Genomic DNA, 16,453 nt, shown 5'->3' on the forward strand with positions numbered 1-16,453 from the left:
TGAAATCCCCGCCAAGGTGATGATCGAGAATGTCGCTCAATCTGAACTAGCTTAAATTGAGAAGAAAGCCACCAATGCGCCAAGCGTATTGTTAAAACGTAATTCCTTATCTCTGCACAACTATTCAACAACAAATTGTGCTGATGACTCGGACAAATTCTCTCTCTGCCTGATCATCGCAATGTTTTCCCACTCGGCGCGCGATATCGCAAGAGATCTCATGAGAGATTCACAAAATACTTGATCGAGTTGATTGAGGCGAAAATTGTTAGTAAACAATCTTTTCCACACGCTTGTCCAGCGCGCTATTTCGTAAATTACTCAACTGGCAATCAGCTGCGATAATCACTGAATGGAATCAATACGAATTGTGTCTCTGGCATCGGAAGGCATCATGTTCTAAAAATAATTGCGATCGCGCAGCATTGAAGGGTTAATGATAGAGATAGAGAGGAGTTGAGGGCAATAAAAAGCACCCAATCATTGATCGTACCAAATTGATTAAGTGCGATCAAAATATTAATTTTCTCCCGTGCGTTTAAAGCCATCGCTCAAATTGGTTGGGAAGTAATACTTTTTCGAAGTATAATGCCATCTCGCCAGAAAGGTGAGCCTCTCTGAGAGTGGTCCATCTCGCGAGATGGAGTGAAAGAGAGATGGATTTGCTGCGAGAAAGAGCGAGGCGATCAACACATATTTATTATCTCGATGCTAAGATCAAATTTCTGTATTTCCCTCCTCATACACTGAACACACATTGTGATGAGTGATTAAAATCTCGAGATTACATTACATAAAATGCTTGTAGTCTTAAGTATACACAGAGTGAGATTCGCATTTGTCTCAGTATTAATCTTAATCTTTCTGCCTCGCCATCAGAGGCGAGTGAGAGACAGAGTCTCTGGGAGACCTCAATAAATGGATGTGAGGCTGATGTGTTGGAAAAATTCTCTATTTAAATTTCTCAACTCGGTCTCGCGTCTGTCGTCTCCGCGCGCGCGGAGATTTCCTCCGGATCGCGCGCGCCCCTCGAGAGCATCCACAAGAGAGCATTAAGAAGTGTGATGTTGGACAAAAGTCGCGCCACGAGAGAAGGGGGAGCAAAAAAATCACGATTCAATGGAATGGAATGATAAATAGTTGAATATGTGTGCATGGTTCTAAGACCCAGCCACAAGGAGATAAACGTCCCGATAAGAGCTGATGGCAAAGGTGTGGTCGAGTGGGCTGTGAATGACTGAGAAGTGGCGAGCTGCTGTATAAATACAATACCACAAACTGATTCCCCTGTGATGAATAGTAATAATCAGCAATTTTCAGTGTTATACCCACTTTTATGCTGTACTCCATGCCATCGAAATCTAACCGCGGAGACACTCTGCCCTCTCGCTCGCACTCTCGCGCGCCTTGAAGAAATATCGCCCAAGTCGAATCTTCCGCAGAAATCTCCGCTGGCAATTCAGGAATAATTGGATCATGATTTTTATAGCCCCCCGCGCACTGTCAATTCACCCAAACAGGCGCAGTAAAACCATTTCGAACTACGACTCATTTCGACTTTGGTCACAGCGCAACAGACAAAACAGCCAACCTTCGAAGGGAAGAAGATAAGAAGCGCCTGAGAAATCTCAATTCCCCCTCCTCTTCTCCGATTCCTGAGAAAATTCGTGAGTTTATCATTCCACGCAAGGTGGAAAGAGATCACCTGAAAATTCTTTAATGTTCAGAAGAAGAAAAAAAATCGTCGTGAGATTGTGAGATTTTTGTATGGTTTTCTTCCTCTCATTAACAACTCCTTTGGGGCGGAAGAAGGCACGAAGAGGCCCCAGAGAGAGAGACAAGAAGTGGAAGAACGTATATAACACTTTCACGGATCGTTTGTCTGCTGATCTCAGACGTTGGCCACACGAGAATGGACACACACAGACCATCGACGGACAAAATTTGATGATTTCAGCAACATTTCCTTCCCCACCAACCAGACAAACCAAAGCCGAGAAATGTGAATTTTACCGTGAAGATCACTGTCTTCTCGTGTCCATCTTCCTCCCATTCCCGCGCCCGCGCGCGGTTTTCTCACCACACTGATCAAACACTCGCTCTGACCACGAGAAATCATGAGACCAAACGGCCAAACAGATGCAATATTGCCTCCTCCAACTCTCAAGCACACGGCAAATGAATATGTTCAATCATACAAGCAGATCTCAACTCCTTGAGAGATGCTATTTTCCACCTCTTGTATCATACTTCTTCACCAATTCAGCGTCGCGAAACTCACACTGCGAATAATTGCAAACTAGCCAGATAACGAATACAAATAAAACTGCAAAATCGATGCCAATATAGAAGGCTGTTAAGAAAGATGGAGTGTCTTAACCCTCGAGACTGCTTTCTTAAACCATTACAAAAAAAAAACATTTCACCATCAATTTATGCACATGAATTTCTAAATCTCCAAATAAATGCTTCTGTATTAATTCCATGACCTCAAAGTGTATCGTAAAAAGCCCTAAAATACTCCCTTTTTTTAATAAGAAAGTCACATTAAAAATTGCATTTTATTTAAATGAATAATTTCCAGAAATTAATATCCCTGTCAAAAATACTGTGTTCATTAGTCTCTCCCCCATTAAGTGTCCAAATTAATTCATTGAGCACTCTATTTAGCAGCACATGTTGCATGTTTCACGTGCTTCTTTCACGAAAGGGTTAACAATGAGGCGATTATTGAAATGAAAAACAGCCAACAACACAAATAGAATTAAATGCACTCGAGAGAAGGGTGAAAAAGAATTGCAGGATGGCGAAAAAAGAGAGGCTAAAATGTGACCTCTTCACCTCACACGATCACCGCGGCAACTAAAGTACACAGTAAATAAAAACTTTCTTGCCTAAGATAAAAGATAGCGAGAGCGCGAGAAGTGCGCGCGGTTCATGGGGGTGAATCAGAAATTGCTAAATTCTTCTCTCTTAACTCATTGGATGATCTCTCTTGGGGCCTCTTCTCTCTCTCTCTCACTCGCACTTCAGAAAACATACAATATAAAATCTCTCCTTGGCTGCTTTTTTTCTGCTTTTTTTCACGCGTGTGGGGCAAAGAAAACAAAAGAGGGTTCTCCTCCTCCAACCATTCTTTTCGCCTCTTCCTCTCGCTCCACCAAAAACCCACCATTTCTACCCACCCGAAAAACGCCACTTATCAAATGAAACATCGACGCGGTAAAAATTTTTTAATTTCAAACCCACCATCTGATTACAGTCTCTTGCCCTGCTTTACACTTCTCGTCCCCGCGCTCACTTTTCGAGCACTTTTCAGTATTTATTTCGACAACGTTTTGCCCTTATCATCTGAGAAAATCTGATAAAAGATAACAAATGACTTGATGATACGATCAAAAGGTGATTATTCATTCCGTCCATTTGACGGTGTGTATGAATTTAATTTCTCGCTGTATTTCACCTTTTTACTTCTCCGTCACACACTAGACCGACTCAGATGCTCTCTGTCTCTGTGCGCCTATCAAGGCTATTCCAAGGGGGAGATAGTATGGATAAAATCTCGTTTGTAGCAAAACTGAAATCCAACTGACAAGACTGTTCTAATCAATTCTAATTCTGCCTTATTGATATCCCTGGAGACATTGTGGCAGGAATACCAATATAATGGCGGCCTTCTCCTCCTGACGAGATCCTCGCTGTTAGCATTATTTGACGATAGAGGCAGCACTGAGGGAGGACACGGAGAAGAGCGCGAGTCAGTCGTATCGGGACCGCGAAGTGAAGTAGTGCATTTCCGTTGTCTATTTTAACCTCTTTTCTCGTCCCTAATAAGTCACATAACCTCAAAATTACCCTGAAAATCAACCAAAAACCACCTGAAATCTAACTGACAACTTTTAAATTCACATTTTCATACGCAATTTCATGATTTTCCTTCAATTAAGATTAAATATTCCTTTCTAACTCAAAATCGCAGCTGTTTAGTGAAAAATTGAGGTTATGTTGGTCTTTAGTATTGTTGCTCGATACTCAGCTTAATAAAGTGAAAATACTTTCAGTTCAGGTGCAAAAATTTCTATTTTGAGAGGTTTTTAGTCTTTAATAAGTCACATAACCTAGAAAAATATTTCCTAAAACTTCCACTGATTTCTACACCACTCCTGACCACATTATCTCCTCCTTTGGGCTATTCCACGTTGCAGACATCCAGGACAGCTCATAGTGTGCATTTACAACATCATCAAACACTTTTATTATTGATTACCTTCACGACGCGATGGCGGAATATTTTTAAATCAACTCTTTTTACCTGTCTTCTGAGTATTTTCCAATGAGGTGAGAAACAGTGCGCAATTCACACAACATTTTCCATACAGAATTTCAATAACAAAACCAAAGCACAAATATGAGCAATATAATTGTGGCGAGAGAGCAAATGTGCCGCGCGCAGACACTGAGAACAAAGTGATATCGCAGCATGTAGAAGTTATTCACTTGAAATAGCATTATGAGATAGGCGGGAGACCCTTGAGACGCTTTTCTTCAAAACGGCCAAAGATTGATCTAATTTTCATGTGTTGCCTTAGAAGAGTGAGACGAATTTATTTTAGATTTAACCGGTCCGATAAGCACTTTATACAGTGTGTGGCTTAAAAAGAGAAGAGATCTTGGCTGCGATAGCAGTTCAGTTTTCAGGATTTTTGGCGCCGAATTCATAAGTATTAACACTCTCTCATACAGATATTCTCCTTCTTCATCAAAACACTCCTCTCGCAGCACCAGACCATTTGGGGAGGGAATGAATGGGAGATAGAGACACACACACACACCGAGAGCATCAGTCTGTAAGTCAACTGATCATTCTATATAATTAATTTTGAATAATTCTCAAATTACATCATAAAATTAATTTTAGCCACGCAGTTTTGCACAGATTATCTGTTTTTCGAGTGAGAAAAGCGCGCAGGAAATGAACTGCGATGATTTGAATTTGAATGGTGAGAGTTTGAATTATACTGGTCATTGTGACCAGTCGAGAAACAGTGTCAATTGATGACCAACTATCAATTTACATAGCAAAACAGCTTAACGAGACGCGAGTATCAATTTTATGGCGGTACAAATTTCTGAAAAAGTGCCAGAGGTCGCAGATGTAATGCTCTACAGATATTCTAGACAATTTTATCGTCATCAGGAACCAAAATAGCTATATTTCTTGAAGCTCATAAAAATCTTTCATCTCCAGGTGACAATGAACTATCCACATTCCATTCTTATTGAGGTGCGCAGTAAAAGTGTGCTATTAAATTACAATAAAGGCAAAAATATCATCTCCCAATCGATCCATTGCCGGCGATGGTGTATAAAATGGATTTTAATTAATTATGAGTCTAATGCAAGAGATGCTGCTCAGAATGGCTGATAAGCGCGGGATATTTTATCGGGAGTGGAAACCTCCCGCTTTTTCCCCCCCTTTTCCCTCACAACACCATCGAGAGAAGCCTAAAAGTTAGTCATAAGCAGATAGAGATTAGTGTTTAGTTGTTAATATTGCTATTGAGGTTTCGTCCCGGGATGAAATGAAAAAGAGGCGGCCTGGATATGGTCTGACTCTTCTTGATGACTGTGTTATCTCTCTCAACTGCACTCAGCTAATCTATGGAACTTTATCTCATGTCTGGCGAGCACAGTGCCTCACTGGATTTCGTTGGTATCTCCTCTCTCTTGTGTACGCGCGAGGCCAATGGGGAGACATCGCAGCCGCCAACTCATCTCAGACTCCACAGTGTGTGACTTGCAATTCACTGGCGAAATTCTGCGACGCCTTGAAACACTGCACATTTGCGCAATCGACGCTGGGGGGCGCTGGTGACATTCAAATTTCAACCGCCCAACAGTCAAGCACAGTCATGGCTTATCGTGAGGCATTTGCAGAGTCGAATTTTGGGAATTTGTCATCGCACTTCCCCAAATATCATGTGGGAAATCTTACATCGACGGAGGCCCTCAAGTGTCCAATTGCGTGGAGGAAGCGCACAGTGACTCATGGCGAAGAATGTGGCCACATAGGCACTTAATTACCCCGCCACAGTTGGGAAGAAAAAAAGGCGCATATCAGGAAATTCCTGCCCCGGAGAGAGATAGATCGAGAGGCAAAAACGGCAGAGACACGAAGAATTGTCCAACCCTGAGTGTTATTGAATCTGGTCCATGGCATGTGCTATCTCCATTCCAGCCTTACAGTCTCTATTTCCATTACCCGCGATATACTCTTGATATGGAAACTCCTTAAGTTGGGTGTTTTTTTCTCTCTCTCTCTCTCGTCTCCGCGCCTCTCCACCGCCCCATCATCACGAGAGCCCACCAAAAATACCCGCATGACGAAGGAAGAGTGCTCAAGTGAGGCAAAAAGGAAGAGAGAGCATCGCCGATATCGGGAATCACACGGCTCCAATATTAAATCGCCATTGATGTCTCCTCCATCCCACTTCCATGGTGACTTCTTTGAGATCCGCGCACAAATTTCTCGTAATCAAAAATTTCGGATGCGAGACAAAAAATATCTCTGATAGAGATTACCGCAGAGTCTTACGAAACACACTTCGTCCCTCCGCGCAGCATCGCAAGATTACGCAGAGATGAAATGTTTATTAAAAACGCGCATTTTCACTGCCACAAAAGAGATGAACAGAAATTTTTAGAGAGGCCACAGCGAGAATGGGTGATAAACACTGTATCATTTCATTAATCTATAGTTCTTTCGGAGTATATTAAAAATTATCTCGCTAACAATAATTACACAGAGTGAAGATATGAAGCACAGAGTGCATTGGCAGGCGAATCGCTCATAAAATACTCATATTCTTAATCACACTCGTAATCCTAGAATTTGCTGCCAAATCAGGAGCGTAGGCACGAGGGAAAACCATGTGGAATTTCCACCAAAACTATGCAGAGATGTTAGGAAACAGATGAATAATAGGACTTGTGTTAGTAATTAAAGCATACGCAGAATCCTGTCTACGCCAAGGGGGAGATAATATAGCCAGAAATTGGTGTACAGCTCAGAGAAAGTGTTCAAAAGAAGCACTGAGTGCTTCTTTTCCTGCCAAATCATCCCGATTCTTTGAATTATCATTTGATTTTCGAGTAGAAATAATCACAATAATCAATTTCTAGGTTATGTAACGAACCAAGAAAAAATCAAACCGGAAATACTGCCAAATCGTCAGTAGAACTAAGAATTTACAAGCAATAAACACAATAAACATTGTTATTCTGTACTGTTCATGCTAAGAAACACTTCTAATCGCATTAAGATTGAACATAACCTCAAAAATAGTCATTTTCACGTGGAAAATGGTTATAGAGACATATCTTGACAATTTTGACTCTTGGCAAATCAAAAGAAATGATTTTGTGATCTGAAAAGCTTTCAAAAGAAGTCTTTGAAGATCTCTTAGTGATATTTTTGAGGTTATGGTTGGAAAAGATGTCCAAAAACAGCTGTTTTAAGTCATTTCTCATAGAAAGATCGGATGGAAACTTGTGAGATTCATGATAATTTGGGAATCAAGTGATGCACAGATTGAAGGCATATTATCTCCCCCTTGGTGTACGCCCATGAGCTAAAATCGAATCCAGCGAGATTCCACGCAGCTTTGTTTCGCCTACAAAGAGAACCGATAAAAGAGCTGTCTATCGCGGGCTTTCATGGAAATTAAGAAGACCAATCCACCCCGCGAGATAATCAGCGAAGCTGCGAGATGAACTTTTCTGTGATATCGCCCGTCAACAGATTACAATTGCGATGACTTTCTTTCCACATTGCGTGAAGGAAAGAGAAGAAAAAAAACGTCCTAACCTCTCACCCTCAAGCATGAACCCAAATAAAAATTCCCCACAAAAGTCTCCAAGAGCAACGAGATTTGAGATTCGATGGAATCAACATCTGCCTTCGGTCGGGCCGAAAATTTTGAAATATATTATTTTTCTATGCAAGAGATAGAGAAGAAGGAAAAAAAAAACGGGGAACGGCGAGAGAAAACAGCTAAAATTAGTTATCAAGAAGGAATTCAGAGTGCTCGGGTGTTTCAACTGGAGGCCGAGAGAGGGAATGAGAGATTGCTGGATAGCAACGAATCAGCATCCTCTTAGATAGGAGATGAAGCCACCATCCAGAGATCAGACATTGACGCGGCTCAACATGATAAATGGCCAATCTTCTCAATGTGGCGACGATAAGAGAAAAGAGCGCGCGATCTTTTCCAATATTGTGTGCGCGCCACAATCACACAAACTTCTTCCACTCGCACACTCTTTTTTTTTCACTTACAGCCACTTTCCGCCTCAATCTGTCTCTCTCTCTCCCCGAACGCCAACACCACAGAAACAAAGCGGGAAAGGAGCATTGGGAGAGTGATAACAAACCCATGTCTCCCTAATCTTGAGCAATTATCATCTCAAAAGTCGACAAGGCAGATTCCGACGGTTCATAGACCATCATAATTTAAGTTCAATTCCTCTCGTTGGCGCGCGCAGAGCCACAAAAAAAGCCCCGCGTCGAGTCCATCGTACAAAAATAATTACAGACATTGATTAGCTCTCTCATTGAGGCAGAATTTTTGATTTTACCCAATAAATTCTATGGTAACTCTCAACAACAATCTTGCAAACTTATCGCGCACAAACAGACGCATTATTGTACATTTCTGGCAGAAATATTTTATCGCAAGTAATACCCAGAAATAAGTTCAAACTGGAAGAATATCATTTGAGATAATTATTGGAGGAATTTCCCTCTGATTCCGCTCGCGACAATTTCAAGCGCGCGCGGAATTCCGTTGGCACTTTTGAAAAAATCTACACAAAAACGCTCACGCATTGATCGCCATTGAATGATTGAAAATGGTAATTTCTGCTATTAATTCACATTCACACTTTTATATCTCTCACTCCCTTCCATAAATTGCAAAATGATTTAATAATCAAGAATGATGTGAACTAGTTGCATAAATTTAACTTTAATCTCATGCTGAGACTCATGTTTACTTATGGCCAAAAGCAAGTCTATAAAATTTGTCATTTTGCAAATATTCCATCCTTGAGTGTGCAAAAGAGATCTCTTGATCATCTCTGCGCACTTTCTTCGAAAAGCCCACACTCTTTGGAACCTTTTTTTGCTGCTGCTGAAGAAAGTCAATGCGAAAAAGGAGAAATATTTTATGGACAATAAATGGATAAGAGAAGTGATTATTCAGAAATATCTCTCTCCCTCTCTCGCTGTCATTTTCGCCACACTGAGAAGGCATGAATGTTGAGACTGATTTTGATAAGAACCCAGCAAAATACCGCGAACAGATTATCGAACTCTGGATGGACAAACGCGAATGGCGAAGTGTTGAATCTCTCTTCTAAATTAAAGCATGCACTGAAAACACACCAAAGAATTTCTTATGCCCCCTCAAGAGTGACAAAAGAGCCAAGGATGTTATGTGTAAGAAATACATTGAGTATTCCAATTGAAAAGAACAGATAAGTCGTGTTTTCTAGCGAGGCAAACACAAAAGAAATAAAATTCCCCGCGCGAGTGTTTTGTCACACACAAAATTCCGGTCGGTACGATATTTATGTTAATTAACAGTGGAATATAGTACAGCCATGACAAAGTGAGTCCGCTTCGAGTGTCTCTCGCTCTCTTGTAGTTTGTTAAATACTCCAAAATGTCATCTTGAGTCACTCAAAAACAAGAAGTACCCCCCAAAAACTTGACATCGTTCGTCATTTTCGCCCAGAAAGCCTCAAAAGCCACACACAAATACACACTTTTCTCGCGACACAACACTGCAATTTATGTTGAATGCTAAACTTTAGAAGGTGACAAGATTGTTGAATCTCTTTTTTTTTTCTCCCAACCACACTCCAATGCTGCCTTTTGCACAAAACCTCCACGAGATAGCGATCATTGGATTGACTTTTATGCTAATTATTTCATTCTCCATACATTTTCTCCGTGTTGAATCCAAAAGAGAGTCATTCGGTGCTGCTTTTTTTCCATCACCACAAACACACTCACAAACACACGGCTTTTTGTCTCCTCAATAAACATACACATTATGTTGTGTGCTTCGAAGGGAGAGAAAAAGTTCCTTCCGAAAGAAATTGTCTGCATTGCGATATTTGACAGTGTGATTAAAACATTTTCGTGGGCGAAGAAAGAAAGGCTTCTTCAGTGTCAGAAATGTTGCTTGTTTTTGTGTCTTGTCATCGAATTTCAATTAAAACTTTACTCTTTTTCCTCCAACTTTGCACATTGCGCGCACAAGACAATGTAATTAAATATGCTCAATTTTTATCTATGGACTCTCGATGTGAAGAAGAAAAAAACAGCAGTGGCCACATAATGTAACAAAAGACCAGCATGAGTAGTTTTTAACATTAAGTGCGCACCCAAATGTTCAACATACGTTCTTTTTTTCTTTTAGCCACTTTGCCTTCTCTCACGAACAATTCCAAATTGGCTTATCTGTCGCCATTTCCTGGATTTCAAATGATAATCGCCTTTTATTTCTTTATTTATATCTTTTTCCCTCCCATTCAACTTCAAAACCACCAACGACAAACTTCAAATTTTTTGTCCACTCTCCCGAATTTATCTCTGAGAAACTCGAGAATTTACTTTAGATTATAACGAAATCTTTTAGTTTTCTGACCAGTCCAAAATGCGCTGCCTCAGCAAATATCCCCCAAATAGAGTTGCTCTACAGATTGGTCTATTGATGCATCTTCTGATAAAAAACAACGATAAATTGCCATTTCAGTTCGATCTTAAGAACCGCCATTGACACGAGCGATCGATAGAAAAGTGTTTAATTAATAGAATAATTTTACCTTTTGAAGATTTCACTGCTCGAAATCTATCGAATCGAATCAAATGCAGTTGAAGAAATTAATTAATCCACGGAAATAATGGATTTTACTAGAGAATTAACTGCGTAGAAATTCATTGATCATTAATTTTTCCTCCATTAAAAGCAAACAACAAACTCAATTTGAACTTAATGTTCGAGACGGAAAGTCAAAGCCGTAAAGCGTCTAAAAAAAAAGTTGAGAGACACTTTTATTTTGTGCCATGAAGCAAGCATTTATCACTTTGAAAATGCAAATATTCCCTGATATTTAATATCACCAACTGAAATTCTCCTTCTTTTTTTTCAAATGAGGTTTTGGAAAATTTACCAGATAAGCGCGAGCGCTTTGTTGCAACAATTGTAGAATAGAAAACAGGGAAAAAGGTGAAAATTGTCATTTATACTGCCTGCTTATCACTAAATATACCCCCATGATTACCCTCAAACAGTGCTGATTGAGGAATTACTCCGATATGCCTCTGAGACACGTGAAAGTTGTGGGTGAAAAACCGCCGAGAAACTGTCGACAGAAAAGTAACAAAAAATTCCCTCCCGAAGCGCTGGACAGAAATTCATAAGTGGCCATAAAATCAAACTGCTCAAATCGAATTAGTAATTTGATATTGTAATTCATGGGGCATGTTTCAACGAGGAAATCACGCTAGAAACATCTTATGTTGGACGCTCGTTTTATGTCCCCACACATCCCAAGGGGCAGATATTGTGGTCGAAAATTGATGTACAGCTTTTGTGGAAGTGTTAAGAATTCAAAGAGGTAGAATATTAAGAGTATTTGCTTTGCAAAAGCTTCTGTTTCAACAAATAGAGGCATTTTCTCATTTATTTTGCATAGCAAAATTAATTTTATTCCTTTTCTAGGTTATGTGATTGATTTAAAATCGATTCTGGCGTAAAAATAACCCTTAAAATCATCCAATTTGTGTTTAAGTTAAGAATATTTCTCTTTTTCTTATGAGATTTTAGTCTTTTTGATGGAAAAAAAAAACTTATATTGATTGCAAAAGCTCCGTAAAGCCAATCATAACCTCAAAAATGTTATATCAGTGAAGAAGAATTGATCTTTGCTTAGATTTTTCTGCGATTCGTGCTTTTTTATTCAGCAGAAACATTGTCATATTCGCTATATTTATTCCTTTCTAGGTTAGAAAGGATTTTAATTATCTTAGAAGTATTTTTCGGGTCGGATTCATAACCTCACAATTTGGTCAGAACTTCTTAAAGCATTTTCTGATGGCAAAACTAGAAAATTAAGTCAAAAAATTTTCATAAACAAATCCTAAGACTTTTTAAATCACAAGCTTTTGATAAGCTTTAGCTTCTTGAGATTGAAAAACCAAGATTAGATTATTATAAGTTATTATAAAACAGTTGAAAAATGTCTTCTAAGACGCTCAAAAGTGTCTGGAAGTAGTAAAGATCCTGCAGAGAAACTGTGGAAGTGTTCGGAAGTGGTGTACAAATTTCAGACATATAATCTCCCCCTTGACACACCCCCCAATCCACTAATTCCTCCGTGTTTCTCTCTCTCTCTCGTCTTTTTTTCGGCACTCAAAGCAAACAAACCATACAACTTGCCATTGGTGTTGAAGAAGTTAGAGGAATAAAAAGCGAGCCATAATATACAAACACTCTTTATGACTTATTGTAATAATTCATCTATTGTTGATTATATATTGTTGTTTATGTCTCGGGGTCGCGAGACACGAGGGATTTTTTCTCTTTCTTCTACGCTATTTTACACCAGTGCGTAGCCCAGAGATTGAGTCCAAAATGTGGCAAAAAGACTCATTACAGAGTGTTCTTCCAGGGTCTCTCGGAATGAAACTGGGATTGATAAGAATCAAAGAGGAACAAGTTTGACATGGTGGATGATAGAGATTTTTATGTTTAAAGCTCACCCAAAATGTAGTTTTTACGACGCATTTTTCCCATTATGAAATACACACATTAATGTGTGTTCAGATTTTCTGTGGTGATTTTGAGAATCATCGCGGAATTGTGTAAAAATTGCCTCTTAATTCCTTAATGTTTGATAGAAAATTCAACAAAATTCAAACCCGAGTTCGTTAACACATTTCACGCACATTTCGAGGCTGAAAAAGAGACGAAAGAGACACGAAATCATTCACGCTTTTTTTCACACCCCCTCGAGACATTTCTGCTAAATTAGCTAATTAAAATATTATTGGCGTAACAAACATCAAATGGACAGAGAGAGAAAAACACCGGGTGAATAAAATGCTTTGTACATAAAAATATAAAAGTCAACATACTTTTTAGCAGAGGTTTCGGATTCGACTGCTTCCTTCGTGACATAATTACTTTCATCAAAATTATTCATAAATTACACTACAGTTGACAGGCTAGACACAAGGATTTCACTGTTCACTATCACATTAATCATCACGGAACTGATATGCAAATTACTCCCTCAACATTATTCACTCGCGAAGAAAATATATGGAGAAGAAGAAAATGCTTGGTAATTAGAAATTTTGGATAATTTCTTATCAGTACTGGTTCTTTTTCTTCTTCTTGTATTTTTTCAAATCAGTGGAAAAAAACCCGGCAAAATGTTCTTTTGCAAAAACAACCCCACTTTTTGCCACCTCCAACTCTGCACAGCAATTTTGGTTTTATTTATTTTGTCTGTATATTTGGGATCAAATTCTTGTCCAAAAGTCAATTCACTGCTTTCTTTCAGCGTCTTTCAGTCCATCAGAAATAAAAGGAAGAAAAAAAAACAGCGTGTGTGTTTGTATCTGAAGGAAATATCTAATTTTTCGTCGGAGAAATAAAACCACCCCGCACGGAACTCAACTGTAATTTCTGCAGAAAATTACAATAAGAACAATTAAAATGAAAACTTTCGTGATGTCTGTATTTTATATATTCAAAAACTTGTCTGCCAGTGGCCTGAAACACTTTTTTAATTTTCTTCACCCGACAATAATCATAATGGGTATGAAAAGGAATTGTATTATTGTTAAATAGCGTGACTCGCCTCGAGAAGCCGCGCAGTCGAACAGTGATAGTTACACCGTCACTGATTCAAACAAACTAAACGGGACGTGGACTTCGAAATGAGCAATAAGCGGCCAGTTGGGAAATTTTCTTTACACACTCCCTTGGCTGTGTGTGTGTTCACTATTTTATCAGCGAGATCTCGTGTGCGAGAGAGACAAGAATAGCCTCAATATAGGGTGATTCACAAGTCCAGCTGAGCCGGAAAATGATTTGGAGAAGATTGTGGCAATTGATAACGATGTCATATTCGAGATAGCAGAAATTGCCTGTTAAGATTATCCAGGCGATAACAGATTTTACAACTTATCCAGACACTGATTAAACTCACGGACACCATGAATCACCCTTCATCGTCCCGCGAGCGACAAGGACAGCAACACCATCTCCGCGGCACGATACGAAGTGACGGAGATAAGAGATCGGTTGTACATCGTTGCGCATGCACAGAACAATCGCCACCACGTGTGACGTTTTATTTTGACATGTCTGACAATTTGTTTATGATTGATGTCGTCTTACAGCACTTCATCTCTCGCTCTCACACACACAGCCTCCCCATCTTCTCTCCCACTCACACGGTATTTTGATGCCAATCTACCTCATTATCACTCACACTTTTTCTGCACATTTGTGCGTGTGGTTTTTGCGCCATGCGAGCGCGATTCCCGCCAAAATGTCGAGAAATTAATTTATTCACGCTGGATTTATATTTTTCGATCTTGATACCGAGATAGTGCCAAATTCATGGGGACAGATGGAATTATCAGTAACTGTAGAGACGACAATTTTCGCCACACTTGTCACACGATGGGCGACAAAAAAGAATTAGAAAGGCAAATTAATCGAATGGAATATTGAAAATATTTTGACTTGATTTGTTATGCGCGGAATTTGAATTAATTACATCACAAAACCAAATCTTGTAAGATCATCAACAGAGTAAAAGAGAAAGAGAGAAACTCTTAAGACACGCGCGTCATCTGCGAATAAGAGTCGAACTAGAAGTGTGTTGCCACACTCTGGATAACTCGGATAATCTGACTGCGAGTCCAACACGCAAAACTATCGAATGCGAAATCGATCGTGCGCCCTCTGTCGGTGAGGAGCAATGTGTGCAAATTTGAATTAAAACACACGTTCTCATCCATTTGCACAGAATGAAGCGTAAACAGTGATAAAAGTGTTCGCTGGCAAACACAGCGCAAAGGCCAAATCTCCAGGGAGTGAAGCTTTTTATCATTAATAAACATTGAAGGTGAGACTCTATAAATAGTGATTGAGGAACAATTTGCCAGTTGACAAATGGAGGTCTGCGCCAAGCGATCAGCGAAGATGAGCGGCTTCTCGCCAGTGAAAACAATATGCAAAAGGCATTCGGAAGAGGCGAACGTGACACATGGATTAGGTCATATTTATTAAATTTGCATTAATTATCCTATTTAGACGCTATAGATGATTGCTTTCGTCCATAACATCGCCGCTCTGAGACATCGCGAGCCGGACAGAAGCGGTTTCGCCGGATGCCGGCAGAGTCGAATGACCACCGCGCAACTAACAATAGACAATCGCGGCGGGGCAGGATTTGCGCGCGCAAAACCACGTGAAAACAACTGGCAAGGTGGAAAAGTGGGCATTTTCCACAATTACTGAAATCACCGCAGAGAGAGAGAGAGAGAAGAGAGCTTTTGCTCCCCAATTATCAACACGCACCTCACCACAATTCCTCCCTCGCAATCTCATCCTCGCATTCTTTCAGTGATATTGGCAGCAAAGTGGAAAAATACCTGACACAGCGCGTTTCTCTTATTTTTCGCCAGCATCTCTCTCGCCAATCTCTTCGCACCTTCTCACTCTGGCACGACTCAAATTCTAGCGACAAAAAAAATCGCCATGCAAGATTTATATGGTTGTTGTTTGTGTGGTTATAGGATCGACAAAAATTTAAATAAAAGAATATGATGAAACAACTAGACATTTTTGCACCAGACAATTTTTATCCACGCTCCTGGATAGTGGAAGTCAACGTGATCGACGTGCTGGGCGACATTCATGATCGAGAGCGTCGCGGGTGTTTTTCACAGAAATAATAATAATAGAAAATAAAATTTTTCACACCATTTTCTTGAGCTATTGCAACTGCACCACAATATTTCCTCATGCACTCACAATGTGAGTGTCAGGAAATGTTCTTTGTCTTGCACATATCTCAAACCACCCACTCTGGCGCGCATTTGCGCGACTGCGAGGGTGTGTATTTATCAACAATTCTAAGTAGATTTATTTTGCAAGTCCGGCGCGATTTCTAAGGAAATCATTTCGAAATAACCAGATTTCAAGCAAACTGACCAGAACCTAATTCTTATGCATCCACTCGTCAAACCTACCTTCAAAGGTGTGACCATAAGATCAATCTTACTTAGAATTCTAGACGTGCGAAAGTGGATTTGTGACCAGGAAGCAAATATTCTAATTAATCCACCCTATGTTTATTG

At 39.8% G+C, this 16,453-nt stretch overlaps 1 protein-coding gene across 1 annotated transcript in view; it reads right to left on the bottom strand.

Moving 5' to 3' along the window:
* Positions 1-13,990, bottom strand: part of LOC132263468 (zinc finger protein ush) — a 69,397-nt gene extending 55,407 nt beyond the window's left edge. The window contains exon 1 of the mRNA XM_059763249.1: positions 13,208-13,990. Coding sequence (XP_059619232.1) covers positions 13,208-13,262 — 55 coding nt within the window. The 5' untranslated portion in view covers positions 13,263-13,990. The remainder of the gene's footprint in view (positions 1-13,207) is intronic.
* Between the last annotated feature and the right edge of the window lie 2,463 nt (positions 13,991-16,453).

This window comes from Phlebotomus argentipes, unplaced genomic scaffold, assembly GCF_947086385.1.
Source record: "Phlebotomus argentipes unplaced genomic scaffold, Phlebotomus argentipes genome assembly contig_15, whole genome shotgun sequence".
Taxonomy (NCBI): Eukaryota; Metazoa; Arthropoda; class Insecta; order Diptera; family Psychodidae; genus Phlebotomus; species Phlebotomus argentipes.